The sequence below is a fragment of the Coregonus lavaretus genome, assembly GCF_964263955.1.
Source record: "Coregonus lavaretus genome assembly, chromosome: 1".
Taxonomy (NCBI): domain Eukaryota; kingdom Metazoa; phylum Chordata; class Actinopteri; order Salmoniformes; family Salmonidae; genus Coregonus; species Coregonus lavaretus.
In genome coordinates this window covers 55014323-55037927 of record NC_139988.1, presented here as the reverse complement: position 1 = coordinate 55037927, position 23605 = coordinate 55014323, and the positions used below count along the sequence as shown (strand labels likewise).

Here is a 23605-nt window from a genome sequence, read left to right as displayed (position 1 = left end):
TCAAGAAGAAGCACAGTAAGGTCCTGGAGTGGCCTAGCCAGTCTCCAGACCTTAATCCCATAGAAAATCTGTGGTGGGAGCTGAAGGTTCGAGTTGCTAAACGTCAGCCTCGAAACCTTAATGACTTGGAGAAGATCTGCAAAGAGGAGTGGAACAAAATCCCTCCTGAGATGTGTGCAAAACTGGTGGCCAACTACAAGAAACGTCTGACCTCTGTGATTGCCAACAAGAGTTTTGCCACCAAGTACTAAGTCATGTTTTGCAGAGGGGTCAAATACTTATTTCCGTCATTAAAATGCAAATCAATTTATAACATTTTTGACATGCGTTTTTCTGGATTTCTTTGTTGTTATTCTGTCTCTCACTGTTCAAATAGACCTACCATTAAAATTATAGACTGATCATGTCTTTGTCAGTGGGCAAACGTACAAAATCAGCAGGGGATCAAATACTTTTTTCCCTCACTGTATATATATATATATGTGTGTAAATATTTTGACATTGTTGTGATTGAATGTATGTCACTTGTTTTTGCCCTGCTGCCCTTGCCTAAAAAGAGGACCACAATGGAAACAAGTCTTTGACTTTATTGTCTTCAGATCTTCAACAGTTTTGCCAGGGGGTGTACAATTTGTATGTATTTTAAATGGTCAAACAAAATAAACTCAAGGTAGATGAAAATGAGATAATAGAGCATGGGGAGGAGGGAGAGAGGAGAGGAGAGGAAAAAGGTGTGTGTGGGGGTGTCACGCCCTGACTCAGAGGACGCTTATATGTTGAGTCAGGGTGTGTATTTTCCTTGTTGTGATTTTCTATGTTGTATTTTCTATGTTTAGATCTAGTATGTCTAGATCTATGTTGGCCGGTGTGGTTCCCAATCAGAGGCAGCTGTCTCTCGTTGTCTCTGATTGGGGACCATACTTAGGCAGCCTATTGGCACTAGTGGGTTGTGGGATCTTGTTCTGTATAAGGTTTGTTGTGTGTTACCTTAGGACTTCACGTGTCGTTGGTTTATTGTTTTGTCGTTGCGTTTATTCATGAAATAAACATGTATGCATATCACGCTGCGCCTTGGTCTGACCCGTCTATGAACGAACGTGACAGAAGATCCCACCAAACAAGGACCAAGCAGCGTGCCCAGGAAGAGCAAATGGCCATGTCACAGGTGGGCAAATGGTGGTCATGGGAGGAGATATTTGCGGGGAAAGGGCCATGGGCGAAGGTAGATGCCCAGGCAGGAGAGGAGCAACGGCAACACGGAGGAGGCCGGTCAACGAGGAAGCCCGAGAGGCAGCCCCAAGAAACATTTTTGGGGGGGCACACGGGGTGGTTGGCGGAGCCTAGGGTTAGAGCAGAGCCAACTCCCCGTACTCACGCGAGAAGGCGTATGACTGGGCAAGCTCCGTGTTATGCGGAGCTACGTACTGCGTCGCCAGTGTGCCGGCGCAGTCCTGTACGTCCTGTGCTTGCACCACGCACGTGCCGTGCGAAGATGGGCAACCAGCCAGGACAGGGTGTGCCAGCTCAACGCTCCTGGTCTCCAGTACGCCTCCTCGGTCCCGCATATCCTGCGCCAGTTCTACGACCTGTATCGCCAGTACGCGTGCACAGCCCAGTGCGTCCTGTGCCAGCGCCCCGCACGTGTAGTGCGAAAGTGGGCAGCCAGCCAGGACGGGTTGTGCCAGCTCTCCGCTCCAGACCTCCAGTCCGCCTTCGCAGTCCGGTCCGGCCCGTTCCTGCTCCCCGCACTAAGCCAGTGGTGCGCGTTGCCAGCCCGGTCCGGCCTGTTCCTGTCCCTCGCACCAAGCCAGTGGTGCGCGTCGCCAGCCCGGCCCGGCCTGTTCCTGCCCCTCGCACCAAGCCAGTGGTGCGCGTCGCCAGCCCGGCCCGGCCTGTTTCTGCCCCTCGCACCAAGCCAGTGGTGCGCGTCGCCAGCCCGGCCCGGCCTGTTCCTGCCCCTCGCACCAAGCCAATGGTGCGCGTCGCCAGCCCGGTCCGGCCTGTTCCTGCTCCTCGCACCAAGCCAATGGTGCGCGTCGCCAGCCCGGTCCGGCCTGTTCCTGGTCCTCGCACCAAGCCAATGGTGCGCGTCGCCAGCCCGGTCCGGCCTGTTCCTGCTCCTCGCACCAAGCCAATGGTGCGTGTGTCCAGTCCGGCACGGCCCGTGCCTGTTCCACCGGTGCCCAGTTCAGCTCCGGTCAGCTGCTCCACTCCGGAGCCAGAGCAATCCGCTCCACCGGTGCCTGATCCAGCTCCGGTCAGCGGCTCCACTCCGGAGCCAGAGCAGTCTGCTCCACCGGGGTCAAGTCCAGATCCGGTCAGCGGCTCCACTCCGGAGCCAGAGCAGTCCGCTCCATTGGTGCCTGAACCAGCTCCGGTCAGCGGCTCCACTCCGGAGCCAGAGCAGTCCGCTCCACCGGGGTCTAGTCCAGATCCGGTCAGCGGCTCCACTCCGGAGCCAGAGCAGTCCACTCCACCGGTGCCCAGTCCAGCTCCGGTCAGCGGCTCCAGTCCGGAGCCTGAGCAGTCCGCTCCACCGGTGCCCGGTCCAGCTCCGGTCAGCGGCTCCAGTCCAGACCCAGACGTCAGCCCCTCTCCAGGTTCGGGGTCTCCCACACCAGGGTCCAGACAGGGCTTGGAATATAGTGGGAGGAAGGAGAGGGGAAGCAACGCGCCGAGGTCTAGACCAGACCAGGGGCGCAACAGGGAGGCGAAGAGTGAGAGGTCGTCACGTCCTGAGCCGGATCCGCCTCCGAGGCGGAATGCCCACCCGGCCCCTACCCTGTTATGTGTATGTTGTGCGGTCGGAGTCCGCACCTTTGGGGGGGGGGGGGGGGGGGGGGTACTGTCACGCCCTGACTCAGAGGACGCTTATATGTTGAGTCAGGGTGTGTATATTCCTTGTTGTGATTTTCTATGTTGTATTTTCTATGTTTAGATCTAGTATGTCTAGATCTATGTTGGCCGGTGTGGTTCCCAATCAGAGGCAGCTGTCGCTCGTTGTCTCTGATTGGGGACCATACTTAGGCAGCCTATTGGCACTAGTGGGTTGTGGGATCTTGTTCTGTATAAGGGTTGTAGTGTGTTAGCTTAGGACTTCATGTGTGGTTGGTTTATTGTTTTGTCGTTGCGTTTATTCATAAAATGTATGCATATCACGCTGCGCCTTGGTCTGACCCGTCTATGAACGAACGTGACGGGGGGGGGGGGGGGGGGTAAAGAGGGGGAATATGGAGGAATGGGGGAGGGCGGAGATGTCACTTTCACCAGACCGATGCTCCCGGGGAAAAAATGGCGAAGCAAACTGGAGGGTGCCTGACTGCCTGCCCTGAACAAATAGGTTGTAGTGTTGCCAGTCCCGTGTTTATACTCCAGGGGAGATGCAGGGAGAGACAGACAGACACACACCCTGCCTCTAATACAGAGTACAGGGAAACAAAGACTGCTGGGTGATTGATGCCAAATACTGACAGACTGTGTCTGGCATAAACATGATCTCAAAACCGAATGCTCCCATCGCATATCCTTTCATCATTATCATCGCTGGTGTTGTCTCTAGTTGCATAACAGACACATAATGCAATATCCAATCATCATACTTTGCCTGTAGGGACAATAAAACAAGACCGTATATCCCTATTTGTTTATATAGCAGTGATAATGAGTGATTATTGCAATACTTTTTAGCACTAGGTTCTGAACAATTCCCATTCCGCTCATATTCTTCCTAACCCAGCCCTACTCTCAGCGTCAGATAAGGACAGCAGCCAGCCAGCCTCCAATATGATTCCTCCATCCAGACCACTCACAGTTATTATCATTATTACTATCTTATTACATCACAGTGAGCGCTGCCTGGCTGCCTGTGTGGACTTTATTATTGCGTTTAGCGGGGCCCTGACATCACAATTCATTACAGACTGAGCCGCAATATTACTGTGCCCAAGCCGGCTGGGCCTATTCTGGATTAGCTGCCATGCTCCGTCTAAACATGCCCCATTGTCCCTCTCCCCTCTGCAGCCAAACAGCCTCTTTATCCTGTGTCTGTGTTGTTGCTACACATTTAATCCACACAGTGCGCGTTCTCCCCCACCATCCTCAAAATCAGATTACTAGTGTCAATTAAACCTGGCCCAATCCAATCCATAATCTCAGAAGATCCCAGTTACATTGAGCATTGAGGGATTATGAGTCAGTGGGGTCTGGTAGGTGCTGTGCTATGATGTTGCTGGAATCACTCACCTCTGTATACCAATATTTATTTTCATAAAGATTTAGGGATTATGGTCAAACCGTAGCACATGCACTCAATAGCTCTCCCTAGCTCTCTCTCCCTCACATGCATACGACAGAGATACAGAGGCTCAAAGACAGACAGACAGACAGACAGACAGACAGACACACACACAAAAATCCCTTGGTGGACTGCCTGAGGGCTCCCGACTGCCTGAGGGCTCCCGACGAGTGTGCAAATCAAACCCATCTACAGCCACCCAATAACACTCAGGGGAGCAGGCCAGTCAAACTCCCTGGACAAGCAATGTTTAGAAAACCTTCATGCAACATTCATTAACCCCTGTAGGTCTAATTAATTTTATGAAACATTGAATTTGGCATTTACTGCTATAGCCCATAGAAACACATTGAATAACACATTTGTTAACACAAAAACACAAAAAATGAATCACAAGGATTAAGGTTTTGAAGTGTCTGTCCTATATCTGAGAGACATAAGAAACATTTAGACCCATGTTTGATCACATTATTTGTGGCACTTTTTACCCCCTGTGCACATTTTTACAGCCCGGTACTGGGTTACCTTCAGACGACTCCCCTGAATCTTCGTGTTCGTGAGAGCCCCCCCTTTCGATATTGGTGACATATTAGTTTGTAGCTCCAATGGTTTGGTCTGGAAAGCTGGTTTTGTGAGAAGACCTCTTCGAAATTAGGACATCCGCGACAGAGAGTTCAGACGACTACCGTAAAGCTTGTGGATGTTGTAGAGCAAAACAACCGACACTGTTGAGTTCGTGAGAGTCTCATCCGTCAATGGTGGTTACTTATTAGTTTGTAGCTCAAATGGTTCGTGACGATTTCCTTGTCCGGATCCTCTCAAGTGTAGAAAAAGGGGAAACTATATCGGTGGAAAGAGGGGATTGAGCTGCAGCCAATACAAGAAACGGTAAGTCTCTAGCATGAACAAACAGGGAGCTATTCAATATTCAAAATGACATCACCGTGTGACGCACGGGTGCGTCAATCGACTCTATACAACATTTCACTGAGGCCCCCAGGCTGCAAGTTGAATGCTCTGATAAGCTCGGAGACGGAATAAGACAGATAGGAACACCCTTATCTTCACTCACACCACTTAATGTTGACAGAAACATGCACATAAGCACACTGTTGTTTATGAGTGTAATGAAATCAAGTTCAATCAAATACAACCCCATCATATTAAGGGCCATTATGAGATGATGAATCTCATTTGGAATACAGTGGAACGTCCCTCCAGACAAACGTCGTTATTTAAGGGTCGTGTGTATAATTTGTTCTTTATTTATCTACTTACACATCAGAGGATACGGTTAACATCACGTCCCCAGAGTCTCTTCCCCTGCCTTAGATTAAAATGGAGTAATATTTGCTGTATATCTGAATTATATCACTAGTTACTGCAGTCTCTTTTCCTAATAGACTTAAAGCTATAAGCTATACTAAGTGCTCTGTGGAGTGACCTTGGGCCCGTGTGTTTTCAGTGTGTGTGTGTGTGTGTGTGTGTGTGTGTGTGCGTGCGTGCGTGTGTGCGTGCGTGCGTGCGTACATGCGTGCGTGCCTGCCTGCCTACGTGCGGCACAGCCCACTCACTGTTCAGCATTACATAATGTTACTGAACCTTGAATACAACTAAGGGATTATGAAGGAAGAATGGCTGCAGGCTGAGAGTACCTTATCCAGATGTGTAAATTAACAAATGAAACATCCTGAACAAAGTCTGAAGGAGGAAATAACATTCAGATGACTAGATACTGTATGAAATGAGACTTCTTTATGTATCATGTTTATTCAACTCATCTGAATGTGTCAATAGAAATACATGTACGGAATGGGGAAACGGTACGGAATGGGGAAACGGGGAGGGGGTGGCTAAGGGATACTTACTGACTTCCACACTTAACTAAGCTTCAACCTACATAGAACACCCATTATCTGTGAAATACCCTGCCAGACTATTATAACATCTAAAGGCCTACTTGAACAATGCAGTGCTTTTCTAAGAGCATAGTCACACACACAAGCATGAATGTAGGTATGCATGTACACGCATACGCACGTACGCACGCACGCACACTATGCCCAGCACCATACCAGGGTCACCATACCAGTACATTTGATAACAGTGCATTTCTATGTTCTGCAGCGAAAAAGATCAAAAAAAGGTCCTAAGAAAATCTCTCCCTATGATGGGGGAGGGCATTTTAACATTAGTAGACACTGGTATGGTGCTGGAGATAATGAATATGATGTTAAAAAGTGGTGAAGTGTCCCTTTAACAACTCTTACTGCTAGTGCAATCACAAAGCTCACCAGTGAGACTTCCTCACATCTCTTCCTATCCAACATTTGTTTCTCTGTCTCCTGAACCAAAGGAGCCCTCCAATGACATCAGAGTGCCGCCGCCCATAAAAAGCAGTGTAATGTCAGAGCTGTGATAACTATTACGATTACCATAAAAACCACATTGTTTCCAAAGCACTTCAGAATGAATTTGGCTGGTGCAGATGAAGGGCTTGCCAAAGACAACCCTCTGCAATGCTGCTTTAACAATACCACAGACTTGACACTGCTGAATTGCCATCAGGGCCAGACCATAACTGGGCCTACGATGATGTGTGGCAGCAAAACACAACTTGATAGGTCTGGAAGAGAAGAGAGGAGGGAAAGAGAAAGTGCTTTTCTGTGCTTGAATGTGTCCTATTGCATTTCCATATGTACAGTATGTCTGTGTGTATTTACAGTGTGCGTGTTTACAGTGTGTGTGAGTGTGGTATAACTATCTCTGAGAAACCAATGTCTGCCTCACGTTCCGACCCCCTATGTATTCCCATTTCCCACCCCTCCCTCCCTTCTTCTGCAATCTTCTCTTCCATTTTTTGATTATGGATTGCATGACACAACGCCGTCCAATCCCATTTCACACACTGACAGCTCTGCTATCTGCAGCCATTTAGGCCTAAGTGGCCGCTCCATCTCATTCTGCAGCCATTTACATGTTTGGGTCTCATTATGAGATTTGTAAGGCAGGCAGGCTGCCACACAGTGTCTGAATGAGCGAGGGGGAATTTCACTGACCAGATTAGTTTTCACCTTTGATACGGGAGCGTATTGCTCACCCAGTGGAATGGGATTCGGGGTGGGAGGAGAATTGAGTGAGTTTTAAAGTTAAATCACGCCGGTGCAAAGCCTGACCTCCAGAGAAATACTAAATGTGCAACATGACTCATACACACCGGCAAGCACACCTCTGTCGTCCGCCCACAAAAACAGCCCCCTCTTGCAGACAGCCAGACACAAGAACAAGCACACACACACACGCCCGCACACATCAATGAAATGGCAAGAGAGCTGTTCAAATCGAAGAAAAATAATATCTCAGCATTTTACCAAAATATTGTTGTTTTTATTATGAGCCACTTTTATTCAATGCACAGCCATGCCATCTTCATTCATGGTAAACTATTACTGTCAGGTCAATGAACATCAAAAGGTATTGCCATAATTATTACCATATGAAATGTAAGTCAATACATATTACGATAGTAAGTCTGTCTGGCTGCTTTACCCATATCCCATTACTGCCTGTATGTGACTAGAGAAGAGCTACCCACGTGAACTCAAATAACTATGCCTTGCCTCGGCAACCCTTCTCATTAAAAAAAGACAACATTTCCCAATGTCATACATTATCTGAGGGCTTTAATTATATAAAAACAGCCAATGATAGTTCCAGAGCAAGGCTCACTAATGACGCTTCTGAAGTACGATGAGATTTTCAACCTAATGTCAGATCCACTGTGACCACGAACACACACGGGCAAACACACACACACACTCACAAACTTTACATACATGCAGACACACACACATTAACCCCTTACACTCGTGGAAATTGGTTGGTATATGGATAGGGCCAAATTGAAATGTTTCTAACAGAAAAACTATACATTAAGAGCACAAAACATTAAGAACACCTTCTTAATATTGAGTTTTTTAAAACATTTTTTAAACTTTTTAGTCATTTAGCAGACGCTCTTATCCAGAGTGACTTACAGTTAGTGCATACATTTTCATACTGGCCCCCCGTGGGAAACAAACCCACAACCCTGGCGTTGCAAGCGCCATGCTCTACCAACTGAGCTACGCGGGGCGAGTTGCACCCCCCCCCCTCCCCCTTTTGCCCCCAGAACAGCCTCAAATCATCGGGGCATGGACTCTACAAGGTGTCGAAAGCGTTCCACAGGGATGCTGGCCCATGTTGACTCCAACGCTTCCCACAGTTGTGCCAAGTTGGCTGGACCTCTCCAAACTGTGAACAGGTCTTAACTACTTTTAATGCACTTTTATGACTCAAGGAAATTAGCCAAAGTCACAGAATGGCACATGATCCAGACAGATAAACTCAGCTATTGCTCAGTTCAATCGTTGGGAATCTTTTGAGTTCAATATCATTAGATTTGCCATTTTTTATGTCAATTATTTAGAGACAGCCATGTATGAATTAATGAATCAATCATACAATTTGGCTTTGTTTTTACCAATCTAACTACAAAACAACATCATGGTAATCATTTATTTGAAAGGTAAATCTCTATTGATAAACTATTCACAATATAGGTGAATGCATATTATTCAATAAGAGTGTGTGCATGCATTAAGTTATTGAGCTTGTTTTAGCTGATTTTATGGGGCTACAGATGACAAACAATCCCTTCCATTTAGGACCAATTTTATTGGCAACTGCTAGGAGAACATATTATTTTATTGCACTGATCAACATTTGCATAGAAGAAGCAATCTCAGCATATTCTGCATTATGGTTTGCATATTATCACAAACAAAGTACTAGGGTAGTGAATTCAGCTGTAAGCTAGCAAGGAAAGTTAGCCTACAATTAAAGCTGGAAGCTACCAGTATCGTCTTGCATTGTAAAAGTGTTCTAGCCTCTATGGGCATTGTTTTGCGAACAGTAATGAACAGTTTCAACATTTCTACATGCTGTGTTACATTATTCAAGTGTGTTAACTTCTGTGCAGCATGAGTGGGGAGCTAACAATGCAGCCCAGACAGCTAAAGCAGTGAATGAGTAGGTGGAGCACTTTGCTCTTCGTGCTGCGCTGATAGATAGACTTGATCCTCTCAATAACGTGAGACAAATTTGACAGAAGTACTGAATGTAACAAAAACTGTAGTACTGAAACTGTTTTTTTTTGTATGGAAAAAGTACAGAAGTTTCGGTATACCGTGCTACACTAGTCAAAACACATACAGCGCTGTGAACCAGAGAACCTGAGCTCTGACGTTATGTATAGCACGTTACTGTACAGCTACTGGGTTCCAAGGCGCTTATCAATGACAACATCTTCAATTTTCAAACCATATACGGGATGACAGGGCCTGTGAGTGGAAAGGGCTATCGCCACCATGAAAAACAAAATATTTGAATTCTCGCTGAGTGATAAGACATTCAAAGGGTGCTTAATGGACCTAGCCACAGATACACCCCTCCTCCTTATCTCTGCCCCTTCAAATTACACAAGTCTCATTTCCTACTGTCCTTATCGGCATTAAGAAGAGTACACGGGGTGACATCACATCAATACATAGGCTCTAATTACAAGGCAGCATCCAGCTGCCCACGCCTGCCAACGTTGTCCAAGCGTTCTGGGGGAGAATAAGCACAGAGCACAGTCCTGGCCTTGCCTGCTGCACAGAAGGCACAATCAAATAGAGATTGGAAGGTCAAAGAACACAGGTCACACTGATGTGGTTGTGGAGCTGTTTAGTCCCACTGCTCTGTACATTTTGATTCCTGGTTCAATCTGATTAATGTGCCCTGGAGTGGGGGGGTTGTGCTGTAGACCTTCTTAGATATTCGCTATTCCATATCAGTTACAGGAGCTCAAATAGCCCCCACTCAGTACAGTAGCGATCATGTCCGTTCAGCCCCAGCCTTGCTGTGATACTGTCTGTGGTGATTCCCCTGCTCAGTGCTCGGGGCCTGGCAGCAGCTACAACCAGCACACCCCAGGAGGGGGGCATTCTGGGAAACTGTCTTGGCTGATGAGACAGGCAGACCTGCAGCCAACCAGCCACCGAGCGCTGAGCTGGATTACACTGTACATGGCCCTAATGGATGCAAAATAAGTTCTAAATGTGTTTGTCTAGACCAGCCAGCATGTGCAAATAATGTGCTGTCCATTTCGGTTAAAGCGATACATAATAAAAAGAAGAGCCATGCCCAAGCCCTCCTCCAATCTCCTGTCCTCATTTCGACCGGGGCAGTTCCTGGAGTGGATGAGAGGTCAAGTGGCCATTGCTAGGAGGGCTGCTGATGGGTAGGGTAACCTGCAGATCAGCAGGTTACAGTTTACTTTAATCATCATGATGACGTGTGTGTTTGTGTGTGTGTGTGTGTGTGTGTGTGTGTGTGTGTTGTTCCATATGAGAAATATATGCTAAATGCTTCCTCTTATTCAACCCTTTCCCATGTAAACAAATATTGCTGTAGCACTGTTAAAGTTATGCCAAACACATCAGAATAAATATTTAATTCAACAACACCATTATCATTTATAAACAGCGTTCGTCAGCTTGGACAGTTTTCCAATTGAAGTGAACGCAACCATGCTGTCCATAAAAGCCTGTCGCTGCTTATAGTGGCCAATTAATCAGTTACTTTCTATAAACAACATCAAAACTGTGAAACCATTGAATAGCCCATAAACTTTATTTAGAGAGCTCCGACTATGATTGTGAACACAGACATATTAACTCGAAACCTCCTTCTTGCTAGAAGCAGCACCATTATAATCTTTCATATACTGCATTTGGCCGAGGATGGGGAGCAACTGTAATTTGGAAAATGATAGGTTAAAGTAATGCCATTTGTTACCAAAAGAAGGGGAGGATAAAATATGGGAGGGATGCTTTTCAATCGCATCCAATATGTTGTGTCAGGGAAAAAGAAGCCCCAACACCGACTATTGGCTGACTACAGCAAAGCCCCAGCAAAACTGTTGATGGTTCAAATTAATGGCAGGCCGTGCAGAACTCATTATTCAGGGTGAAAACAATCTGCATCATATCCCAAATTGTTAGCAAGCTGCAATTTGTTATGGATGGGGACTATTAAAACAGTACCCAGATCAGAAAAGAGACCTCGTCGTTTATCAGGATCCCTATGGGAACAGGAGTTTTTCCTGACCTTGTGACCTGACCAGGATAAACTCTGTGCCCTAAATGTTCTTGATCAGGTCGCATGGTCAGGAATAACTCCTGGCCCTGGTGTTTGGTTTATTCAGCTCCCCATTAGCTTTTGCCGAAGCAGCAGCTATTCTTCCTGGGGTCCACAAAAAACACTGATAGACAAGGACTGTCACACAAAATACAACGATATACAAACAATACAAAAAATATATGATGTGTGTGTTAGAGTGTGCCTGTGTGTGCTCCCCTCACAGTCCCCGCCATCTTTTTTTAAAGCTGTTTGCTTGAGTAATTGGAGATGGAAGGGAGTATCATGCGATCATGGCTCTGTATAATACTGTACATTGCTGTGAATTCGTTTTGGAATTGGGGACTGTGAAGAGACCCCTAATGGCATGTCTTGTGGGGTATATATGGGTGTCTGAGCTGAATGTTATTTGATTATACAGACAATCTGGAATTTTCATTACAGTAAGAGAAGCAGTTAATCTCTCGTCAATCCTCAACCAAGAAAAAATTGGTATGCATGCTGTTGATCTGTTGTTGTTCTGTATGTGCAGTTAAAGGCATGCTTCTCTGTTTTGAGCCAACTGCAGCTTTGCTTGGTCTTTCTCTGCTGCACTTGACCATATTCTTGGACCGTAATCAAGATGGGACAAGACCAGAGCCTTAACTAGTACAGTTGATTTTTGTGCCATAAACACACACCTTTTTATAAACAGACATACCCCTTACCATCTTCACTACAACTTTGTCAATATGACTTGACCATGATAATTGACCATCCAATGTTATACCTAGGAATTTAGCTTCCTCAACTTGCTCAACGGTCACACCCCTTATACACAACTCCAGCTAAGGGTCTTAGAGAATGTTTTGAACCAAATAGAATGCTTTTAGTTTTAGATGTATTTAAGACCTGTTTATTATTAATCACCCATTCAGGTACTGACTGTAACTCCTTATTTAGAAATTCAGTGAGGTCACTGGCTTTGAGTGATGACATGAAGTGTGGAATCTCCGCATACATAGTCATTCTAGCTTTCTGTAAGGCCAGTGGCAAATTATTTGTAAAAAAAAAAAAGGCTGAACACTTTTTTCAACACACAACTCAACACTTCAGTGGTACTGTCATACAACCACAGACAACACACATGGCCTGATTCTTCATCCACCCAACAACTTCGTATGAAAAAACCTACTTCCTATCATACCAACAGAATGGCATCTGAATATGTGGAAAAATAACAATATGAACCTGTGTATTCATTTGATTTTCATAATTGTCTAAATGTTATAATAATGTTCAACTGAGTGAGAAACTGAGGCACCTTCTAATCAAAAGGATCATTTATCCCCAGGTGTCCTCAAGCAGCTTAAAAACTCTTTGGAAATCTCCTCTCAGACAGTATAAAAGGAGAATTGATTCTATGTTCTGGCACAGCAGACTGAATGAGCCTCTCAGTCAGAAACCTGAAGGCGTAGCGATGCTGATCGCCTATGCATACATGGGAATAGATTTGTGCTCCTCTCCATATGCATCCATCTTTAAAACAAGAGTGGGAGAACCAGGGGTCAGAGTTAAGCACGGGTAAGTGGCTCACAAATCGTTAGCGATGCCCTAACCCTCATCGTTATCACACAGTCTGACACCAACACAAACATGGTGGGGTTGTGTTTGTGGGGGGGATTGTGTGTGTGGGTGTGTATTTGTGTGTGTGTGTGTGTGCGCGCATGTGTGTTGGGGGAGGGAGAGTCAAAACAGCATGTATAATTCCACCACAATGATGCCAACAGATAAGAAGGATGAGACAAAGAGAATACATGTACACGGTCTCTCCTGCTTGCCATTGGTATACTCTCAATACAGATTACTATCCTCCCCAAAAATATTTCCTTTATCCACAGTATGCATAGTTTATTCATTTCCATGTTTTTGTTATTAGATGGGTGTTGTGCTCTACGTGGTAAAATGGTGTATTCTAGGATGTATAACCCCACGGCTCTAAGCATTGGGCAGAATCTAGATTGTCATACCTTCATACCGACCTTGTGCCATCGCAAGATATTCGGTAATACCAGCACTGAACACAAGGGGCACTATTTTCAAACCTCACTGAACTTTTGTAATCCGAAGGTTATTAATGCTAACAAGTACATGTCAAATCCCATAGCAAACGCTAGCTAAATGCAAACGAGCACATTGTGAACATTTTATACAGTCTCTGACATAAACTATTTGCAGGACAGACATCCCAGCTCATAAAGTTACAAGTAACTCAAAAATGCTACTCACAGTTTGCTGCATGCAGAATAACAAATATTGATCCAGGAGGGGATTCTCTGATGTTACCATAAGAAGCTTGATTTTGCAAGAAGATAACCACTTAGCTAGATAACTAGCTACTAAATTAGCAAACCAAATGCACAACTGCAGGGCATTTAGTACATTTGAGACAGTTAACTTAAAGGGATACTTTGGGATTTTGGCAATGAGGCCCTTTAACTACTTCCCCAGAGTCAGAGGAACTCGTGGATACTATTTGTATGTCTGTGTGTCCAGTATGAAGTTAGAGTTAGTTTCGCGAGCCAATGCTAACTAGCATTAGCGCAATGACTGGAAGTCTATGGGTATCTACTAGCATGTTATGCATGTCCGCTCAGCATCACACAGTCAGCCTGCCCTACAGGCTATAGAAATGCATCTCTCAATAGATCCTCTTCTATTGGCTTACGACTTTGGAGCCTTTGTCATGGTTGGATACTGACAAAGCCAGCTTTTCCCTGCATTCTGCTCTCTGTAAAGGTCTGTCCTTGCATATTAAACAGGTGGGAGCACTAGCGCAATCACATGGAGAGGACTTTTCCTCTCAGACTATACCTTATGTTTAGCCCCATCTAAAAATGCCATCATGGCTGACAGCGATAGACACACACACACAGGTTAAGAGGAAAAAAGACTGTCACTGATGAAGATGAACGATCAGACTGCAATGCTGTAAATGAATGAGTCAGCCTTGCCCTCCCTACAGACACAGGCCTAGTGGGCTACAGTACACACACTGAGAGGAGGGGGCCAGGGAAGGACTAGAGCTGGAGCTGTCCATGGTGCTGATACCGAGAGCATGCATGCCACAGCATGTATCTTCAATCTGAGTAACTCAAATGCAAACATAACTTACAATATAATTTGGCATTCCCAAAGGCTACTGTGTGCAGAGGAGTCTGGATCTGTCCATGGTTCTGAAACCTGGAGAGTCAAGCTACAGCATCTCTTTCAGTTACTAACACAAACAAACATATCGTACAATATAATGTTACGTAGAGGAGTAGACTTAGCAAGGCAAGGGGATAACTGGAACTGTCCATGGCGCTGAAACATATCGGTGTCTGCAATTGCATGACATTCAGCAGGAAGCTCCAGAAGGAACTGTCCGTGGTGCTGAAACCTGAAAGGCATAATGCTATGCGTCTCCTATCTCTCTGATTTGCCAACATATGACTCAACAGTTAACACAGCAAAGGAGCTCACCATCTCTTCTTTAATGAGCCCAATACCAACTACTATCTTATAATAGAATTTGGTATTCACATACTATAAGGAAACAGGTGCTATTAGTAATCTACCTGCTGTCTATTCCATGACCCAAAAGTTGTTATACACTTGTGTGTTATTCATATCTATATTCATATTCATATTCATATCTAGGGGCTAATCCAAACAGAAACACAAGGACATCACAGAGCTCCTTCAATAAAATGATCCTTCTTACTTTCATTTAGCATTCTGGTCACTGGTCTACGCGAGAGACTCTAGCATTAAATTCTCCTAAGCCAAGTCAAAAGAATCTCATTAAATTGCTTTTAATATAACAAACCATAACTGGATTGGGCTGTCACACTTTTTGTAGACTAATCATCTCCACACAAGCCCCAAAGTGCTGAATGAGAACTGACTACATTATTAGAGCTGGAGATTGCTAGTGTGCCTTTCAGACGAGATGATGGTTCTCGATTTGCCATCTCTCAGAGCTGTCTTTCATTGTTTGCCCCTGTGTCATTCTGTTCAAAGTTGCAGATTTATCCTCTAATGGTTTCTTGTGTTGTACCTGGCAGACATTTGACTGTGGCTCATTTGAGGTCAGACGGTGCCATGTTGGTTCTACTTTATTGCAGTTCAGGCAGTGGTTCACCTCAGAGGTGAATACTATATCATCTGATCACACTGTGCTGCAGAACTGCCCAGGATGATAATACCACAGCTACATACACTAAGACCATTTCTGAAATAAATGCTGGGGGTTTTCTAATAGGAACATTACATCTATTCAGCATTACTTGTATATTCAACAACCACACTAAAAGTTTGGGTAGAGTTTACAACTTGTTGAGATCACTAGATTTAGCATTAACACAGTTGTTGTAATTCTGTACATCAAGGCAGCTGTGTTCAAGTTTTTTTGGGTGATCCAAACCTGCTTCAATGACCATGCTAGAGTCACTAACATCAGTTTATAACACATTACAAGATAACATATGGTGGTAGACAACACATGACCAGAACGGTTCCAGCTTGCCATGAGGAGATCACGCAACAGGTTCAGTAATACAGAGTCAGACAGGAGGGAGAAATCATACTGCAACAGAGATAGTGCAGAAAAAATAGTGATGTCACGAGTCCGTAAATAAGGGTCCTTTTCTCGGGCACTGCAGATTCTACTGCGGGTGTGGTGACTGCATTAGTAAAGCACGCGCAGTCTCCACTTAAACACCCGAATAATATAATCTGCTTTCATTGGAGAGACCAGACGGCAACAGCTACCCGCCCACCACAACCAGCACTTCCAATTGATGTGCCCAGAAGTTCAAATCATGAATCTGTTGTCAGGTCTATTCACTAAATTGCCTTGCGATCTCACATTGCTTGTGCGCTGACTGCCACCATCCCAATAATAGCGTGCCATCAAGCGTCTCCCCTAGCCCAGGTTGTATATTAAATACATAGCCTACATTGCCACAGCCCCACGCAATGACAATCTGACATCTGCGCTCTATCTGACAACAGCTTGATATTCCATGCACACCATCCCTTTCTCTCACTATGCTGCTTTTTCTCCCCTGTCTCACACACAAACTCTTTCATTTCTGCTTTTCAACCGGCTTATTTCTACCCACAGGTATAAGAACGAAATTGAACAGCTCCATCAAATATATAGATAAAAGCAACTCGGAAAAACAACAACATTCCACAGAACACCACTTTCATGCACTATAAGGACTAACCTCCCAATCTAGCGAATCCCACTCTTCGGTAAACATCCGGAGGATTGCTGTCCTTCCAAACGCGGACTAGGCGCAGAGGCACTACGGAACGACTGAGCGATGCGATGCCATTGCGCTGTCGGTATTATCCTCATGAAATCAATTTTAATAGAGGACGTCGACAGGAGAAGGTATTCGTAAATACACACCGCGACGACACCACGACCAACTTGAGCGAGATAGATTTAATGATAGCTTGCTTTACAATCGAACATTTCGGTGGAAGAAGGTTGCAACCAATTAGTACACCACTTGCGCTTGACTTGCAGGCGAATACTGACAAGGCGCTCGTTCTATTGAGCATCGTTTCGATTTGAGCTGCCGTACTCCCTTTAGCAGAGGTGGCAGACAAGACAACCAACTTCGTATTTCCAAAATGTAGAAAAAACGAGTAATACAATCCTCAGCCATGGTACCATTGCGTATCTCCCCATTACATTTTCCTCCGCGGAAGTAGGCTACAACAATAAAGCAAGATTTTGAAAGGTCCCTTATATCACGAAGTGCTTGGCAAATCACGTGACTACTTCTTTGTGCAAAATGATGTATTGGATTCATTATAAGCAACAAGCCGCGAGAAAGCCGGGGACAGGGTGTCCTGTGAGAGGATTGGAATAAGGTCACTTCTGTACTCACCATTAGCACCGCAAAGTTATTGTGATGAGTGCAATGAATGGTGGTCGTGTTGCCCGTGGAGCCTGTTATGTGGCACCCCTCTGCCCGCCAGCCACCGTGCCCATCTAGCAGGTCAAAATCCCAATAGGCTGCAGTGGGGTCTACACCCAGCGCGAAGTGCCTGAGAGCAATGGTAACCGAGTGCACGGCGCTCCCGAGGCTGCACCCATCTGCAAGAAAGCAACACATTAAATTAGGGAAACCAAGTGGAAAGTCTAAGCGCAACATCCAAGATCCATGGACAGAAACGAACACACTGTCACACGTAGACTACACAAGCACATTCGTTTGACGGTCAATTAACCATAAATTATTATTCATTCTGCCTTCTTTCATAATGTATATGTATATTTCATTGACATGTTTATGTTAAAGGTTTAAAAGGTATTAAACATCTGCCACATATATCATCAGGAGGATGGTAACGACAAAATATTATAAAATGAAAAGAAATAACAGGCATATAAAGATTATTCAAATGTGGTGTGAATTAGGCTATGTGTTTAGGATACAGATATTTAGACATACATGTGTTTTTATCAACAATATGTAATATGGATCAAATCTCTACAGGCTGCGCACTTTTTCTTTTTTTGTATGCATGTGGGTGTCCCTGTGTTTGTCTACAGCGGATCATAATTTTAGACAACGTTGACATCAGAGCCATGATGATAAAATGCATGCATTTCCTCTTACCTAATTTGGTGAAAGCAACTGGTGTCGAAACGCTCCTACGTTTTCCATCATCTGCAAGATTTGACGAATTCCCTGTGCAAGGAAAGAGTTTCCCATTTCGAAAGACAATAAACTGCAGCTTGCAAGTCGAGTTATCAACAGATTGCAACGCAGAGGGGTTAGGCGTACCAGCCAGCGGTAAATGGATTGAGGCAACTGCCACGGAGTTCTGCGGATGGAATAAAAAATGACAAAATAAAAATGTAATAATGCCATTCGCTAGAGATAAACTGAAAATTATCACTCCAGTAATAGCTTGTAAGATTTACAAATAGCCTCTCTCTCCAAGATTGGTAGCGACCAAAGAGCACAAGTAACCATGGGGATGGGTTCCACTCGGTAGGCTACGTCGTCTGGAGCGCTCTCGTGCGCCTATTTGGTCAGGCTTCCTGCCGCAGAGGTGGAAATGGTTCTTACCATCTCAGCTCGAGGGCACATCAACACTGCAGCGTTGATTTAAAGAGACAACTCACTTTATCTTCCCCTTACAGCCTTTAAACGCCATGGAACCCCCGAAAATGACATTTTGTGAGCTCTGGGAAGGATAGACAGTTTCTAAAAAGTATAGTGGCATTACATTGTACGTGGGTGTGGTTCCAGGATGGATTGAGTGCACTCCACCCGACCCAGAGCAAGCACTCCTCATTTCTGAGTTCAAGTCTAATCAAATAAAAAGGTCCCAAAGTGCTAGTCAGCAGCTTAGGGGCATGGGAGAATGTAGCCTACACATAAGTGAATGTGCTCTGATTAATATTTTGCTGATAAATGTCTTAATAAAACATTATACATTATTATGACAACATAATTGCATATTTTTGCAATGGAAATGTGTTTCCACTCCAGTACGACAAGATATACCTAGTGGTGTTTCTATCCATCCATGTATTTGGACACCTACTAATTCATCATTGAAGGCATTCAGGGAGAATAACCAACAGAAAAACACTGTTGGGTGAAACCATGATTCTACAACATAATTCAAAGCATTGAAACTTCTATAGGTGCATGAGGTCTGTGATGGATGTATGTGACGTCAAAGGAGCCTGGCATCAGCTAGTCCCAAGGGAAAGAGGAAGAGTTGGTGAGACAAGGGAAGGACGAACTGTCTGTGGTGCTGAAACATTGAGAGAAATCAACCCTTTCCTCCTTATTTTCTCTGTCTATTCCCATCCAATTCCCATTGTTATTGCCATTTCCCTCCCAGATTCACAGATACTGTAAGTAATGGATATTATCTAAATAGGTCTATCATCCAATTCTCTGGCAATGAATGGCTCTCCTCAGCCAATGTGGCACCCTTACAAGAGTCAAAGTTCTTCAGCTCTCTGACCATTATATTACCCTGGAGCAGGCCAATCCTGTAAAGTGACATGAGCCAACAGAATACTTAAGCACCATCATCTCTTCTCTTTACAACCAACGTGTGCAAGGAGCCCATGCTCTTTTACGGCCTGGGTTTGTTAGCTATTCGTTTCTGCATTGACTCGCACTTGAAAGGCTATTGATTTTCATCCTGCAGAGATTAATCTCAGCCTTGACATTTATGTTACATGGTTTTCCTCCAGAAAAGCATAAGCAAGCAGTATATTTTTCAAAAGCCCTGGGATATAGGCATCCCAGACCGTGTCAAAGTGGATTTGATCGGTGACATCATCAGGGACAGGTGAAGGATGAGGTGGTATCCTTGAAGGAGTGGCTCAAGGATTTGGGCTCGTATTCACAAAGTGTCTCAGAGTAGGAGTGCCGATCTAGGATCAGGACCTCCCTGTTCATATATAATCTTATTAATTATGAACTATTAATACTAAAACTGATCCTAAATCAGCAGTCATACACTGATACGTTTTGTAATGGGCCCAGATCTCAAACAGTGAGGAATACCAGGTGACCTCACCTCACAACACAGATCCTTTCAAATGCCACAACACTGCATGGACATCTTATATCACAAGCCCATCCTCTCTCTGCATCTTTTCATCCTCTTTATCAGCCTTTTCGAAGGGATTTATAACCCAGAGGGTGTGCTGTCTGTGGCATGCACAACGCCTGGCTTTAACAAACGGTCTATGTCCGTCCGGAATGGCCTAAGAAGGTAGTAAGGCTACATTCGCATGAGGAACTCGCTGGGGACTTCACACTTCTGAGTTGATTTAACTAGGAGCGGCGCCACCGTGGGACCTCCCCTCCGGCGTTCTACGTCGCCGGTTTACTAACCACCGGCCCTGGCTACCCATCATTATGCACACCTGCGCCTCATCATCAGGCACACCTGGACTCTATCACCTTCCTGATTACTCCCCATTTATATAGCACTCTGTTGTTATTTCCCATCAGGCGTTATTGACTCTGTTTCCATGTCCCGACGCTACTCCTGTTTTTGTAATGTTTATTTTTGATGTTCTATTAAACTCTCCAACTGCACCTGCTTCCTGACTCCCAGTGTCTACGTTACATGGACAAAAAAAAGAGGGGTTGATACATTTTTCGTAGGGGTTGATACATTTTACATAAGGTAAAGTATAGTCTCAAATTTCAAAGTGGAAATTACAAACTTCAGAAGCCTTTTAAAACTGAAATACACTACGCGTTTTACATTTCCTGCACTGCAAGAAAGTTCTCCTGCAACAGGGGGATCAAATTAAAATACTACATCTGTAGCAGTGTTGTAGTACTCAAGTTCAGGACTTGGACTCGAGTCTGACTCGAGTCCCGATTTTCATGACTTGTAACTCGACTCACCTTCTTGTCACTTGTATTTGCACTTGGACTGGAAAGACCACTATAATAAGCAGAATATTAGCAGCAGTAGGTGCACAGAGCAGCGAGGGTTCAGTTCTCTAGCAGTGGTAAGTAAGGACACGCTACATCCTGCACACGCAGCCTACATCAGCTGGTGAGCTGAGGGGGAGCAAGCAATGATTATATTGGCAGGCAGGCAGGCTCTGCTCCGGCTCCGACTCCGATCATAGGCTACACATTGCGCAAGCGGCTCTGTGACGATTGTCCTTATGTCCTCCGTCACCTAATCTAAAGCCAGGCCTTATTATGAATAACATTGAGAATGTAAACCGTTTATGATCTGATTGTTCTTGATTGTTGGTCACCTGTCAAAGAAAGAAACATGCCTAATATGAGTTTGAGTTTGGAGCGTTGGAGCCGAAAGCTTTTGTTGTGCTTCTCCTGATACATTTAGTGATCAAAAGAAACACAATGTGATATTATTATTATATCCCTAAATTGTATTTATGCTTAAAGCATTGTTGCAACTTTATTGATGTGTGCTTAATGTTATGCATGTGGGTTTACCATCTAAAGACGTTTAAGATGTTAAATCAAGCTATTGAACGTTAATTGAACCTGATGTGATATGGCTGTTTCTCATTGGTCAACTGCATGATGGGTAGAGTGTTAAACTCCTGTCCTTTCATTGTTTGAGACGAAGACAGGGAAAGGTTGGCATGCTCCCAGGGTTTCAGACATTATTCTAGCCTGGGTTTTCGTTTATTATAGCTCTATGTGGTTCAGTTAAGTTATTAGGCCTTTCTTTTTACAACATGTTTGTTATTTTTGTTTGTAAATATTTGTACAGTCGCCGGCTATATCCACTTGCAAATAAAAAGTCTCATTCTGGGCCTCCTGAGTGGCGCAGCGGTCTAAGGCACAGCGCCAGGTTGTGTAACAACAGGCCTGACCGGGAGTCCCTTAGGGCAGTGCACAATTGGCCCATTGTCGTCCGGGTTAGGGGAGGGTTTGGCCGGGGGGCTTTACTTGGCTCATCGCGCTCTAGCGTCTCCTTGTGGCGGGCCGGGCGCCTGCAGGCTGACTTCGGTCATCAGTTGGATGGTGTTTCCTCCAACACATTGGTGCGGCTGGCTTCCGGGTTAAGCGGGCGGGTGTTAAGGAGTGCGGTTTGGCGGGTCATGTTTCGGAGGACGCATGACTCGACCTTCGCCTCTCCCGAGCCGGTTGGGAAATTGCAGCGATGAGACAAGATCGTCATTGAAATTGGGAGAAAAAGGGGGTAAAAAATAAAATACAATAATAAAGCCTCACTCTGGGTAGAGAAACTGTCTATTTGTCTCTCTCCCCTTGAGTATAGAAAAGAAGGCCATTTTTTTAATATGTTGTCTCGCTCTACCCTCCCACTTTCCTCCCTGTATCCCATAGCAAGGTTCTGACAAGTTTAGATTTCACTCTGCAATAAAAACGTACACAAAGAGCAGTGGGCGATAAAAAAAAAAAAAAAGTAGCTGAGGTCCTGACTTACTATTAAATTATGTAGTAAATAAGTAGTGAAACAAAGTTATTGAGTAGAACTTGTGAGGTAGTGATGATGAGTAAATTAGATGGGGGGGGGGGGGTTCATGAGGGTGGGGTGAATTACTGCCATCTGGTGGCGACTAAACAATTGCATAATAAGGCCTATTATAAATTGATGGACTCATGACTCGACCATTGGTGACTCGGACTTCAGCCATAGGGACTTGTGACTCGAGGTTTAGTGACTCGACTACAACACTGATCTGTAGTAACGACAATCACTCCATTCTCTCATCTAGCCTACACCTCAGAGAGCGCATGTTTCTTTTAGTTCTTGTTGTTTCACATTTCACACAGAGGTCATCCAGGCAGTCATCTCTCATTTCCCTCAAGGTTGGCTTCCTGCTCTTTGATGCAAGGCCATACCTGCTATTGTATCAGCTAGACAGACGGTCGTCTCACCTGAGGGCAAACACAGCCACAGACCTGCGTCGGGGCACACAGTGAATCAGAAGTTCAGAGTGTGCCCACGCTTAACACTGACTCCGCCCTCAGGTCCACAAGGGATTATGTGCCATATCTGATAGCCGGCAGACTGAAGATGTTTACACCGAGAGGCCCAACAAACAATTAGTCCTGTAAAATAATTTAAAAGGAGGTTAGAGCAAAACACGACGACTTGGTTGTGTTGATGTCAATGGGAGAGCAATAGCAGAGAGTCAGCTGTCCGTATGAACTCTACTGCCATGTAATCAGATAACTCAAATTAATGTCAAGCTAAAGTGCCATGAAAATGAAAATCTCTCAGCTACAAAAATGACTTCGTACAATGATTATCTTAAGAGTGTCAAATCACAGTACAGTTCGGCAACTTGACATAATCAGGTGTCTCTGTGCATAAGCCCAGGTTCCCACCACCACCATGAGACTGCTGACCACGGGAACAGATATTTATATTGCACAGGCAGTTGGTATTCATCTTCCTCAATGACAAGCTTTGGAGGAGATGTCCTCACCTCATTGGCTATCAAATAATGAGTGACTGTCACGATCATCGGGAAGAGAGGAGGACCAAGGCGCAGCGTGGAAGGTGAACATACTTATTTATTTAATGATACACGAACAA

At 44.9% G+C, this 23605-nt stretch overlaps 1 protein-coding gene across 2 annotated transcripts in view; it reads right to left on the bottom strand.

Annotated features, from left to right (window-relative positions):
• adgra1b (adhesion G protein-coupled receptor A1b) overlaps positions 1 to 23605 on the bottom strand; it is a 282388-nt gene that overhangs the window by 49459 nt on the left and 209324 nt on the right. For both annotated transcript variants that reach the window (XM_084152987.1, XM_084152986.1), the window contains exons 13-14: positions 18181 to 18388; positions 17446 to 17654 (exon numbers count right to left, since the gene is read on the bottom strand). In XM_084152987.1, coding sequence (XP_084009113.1) covers positions 17446 to 17654; positions 18181 to 18388 — 417 coding nt within the window. The remainder of the gene's footprint in view (positions 1 to 17445; positions 17655 to 18180; positions 18389 to 23605) is intronic.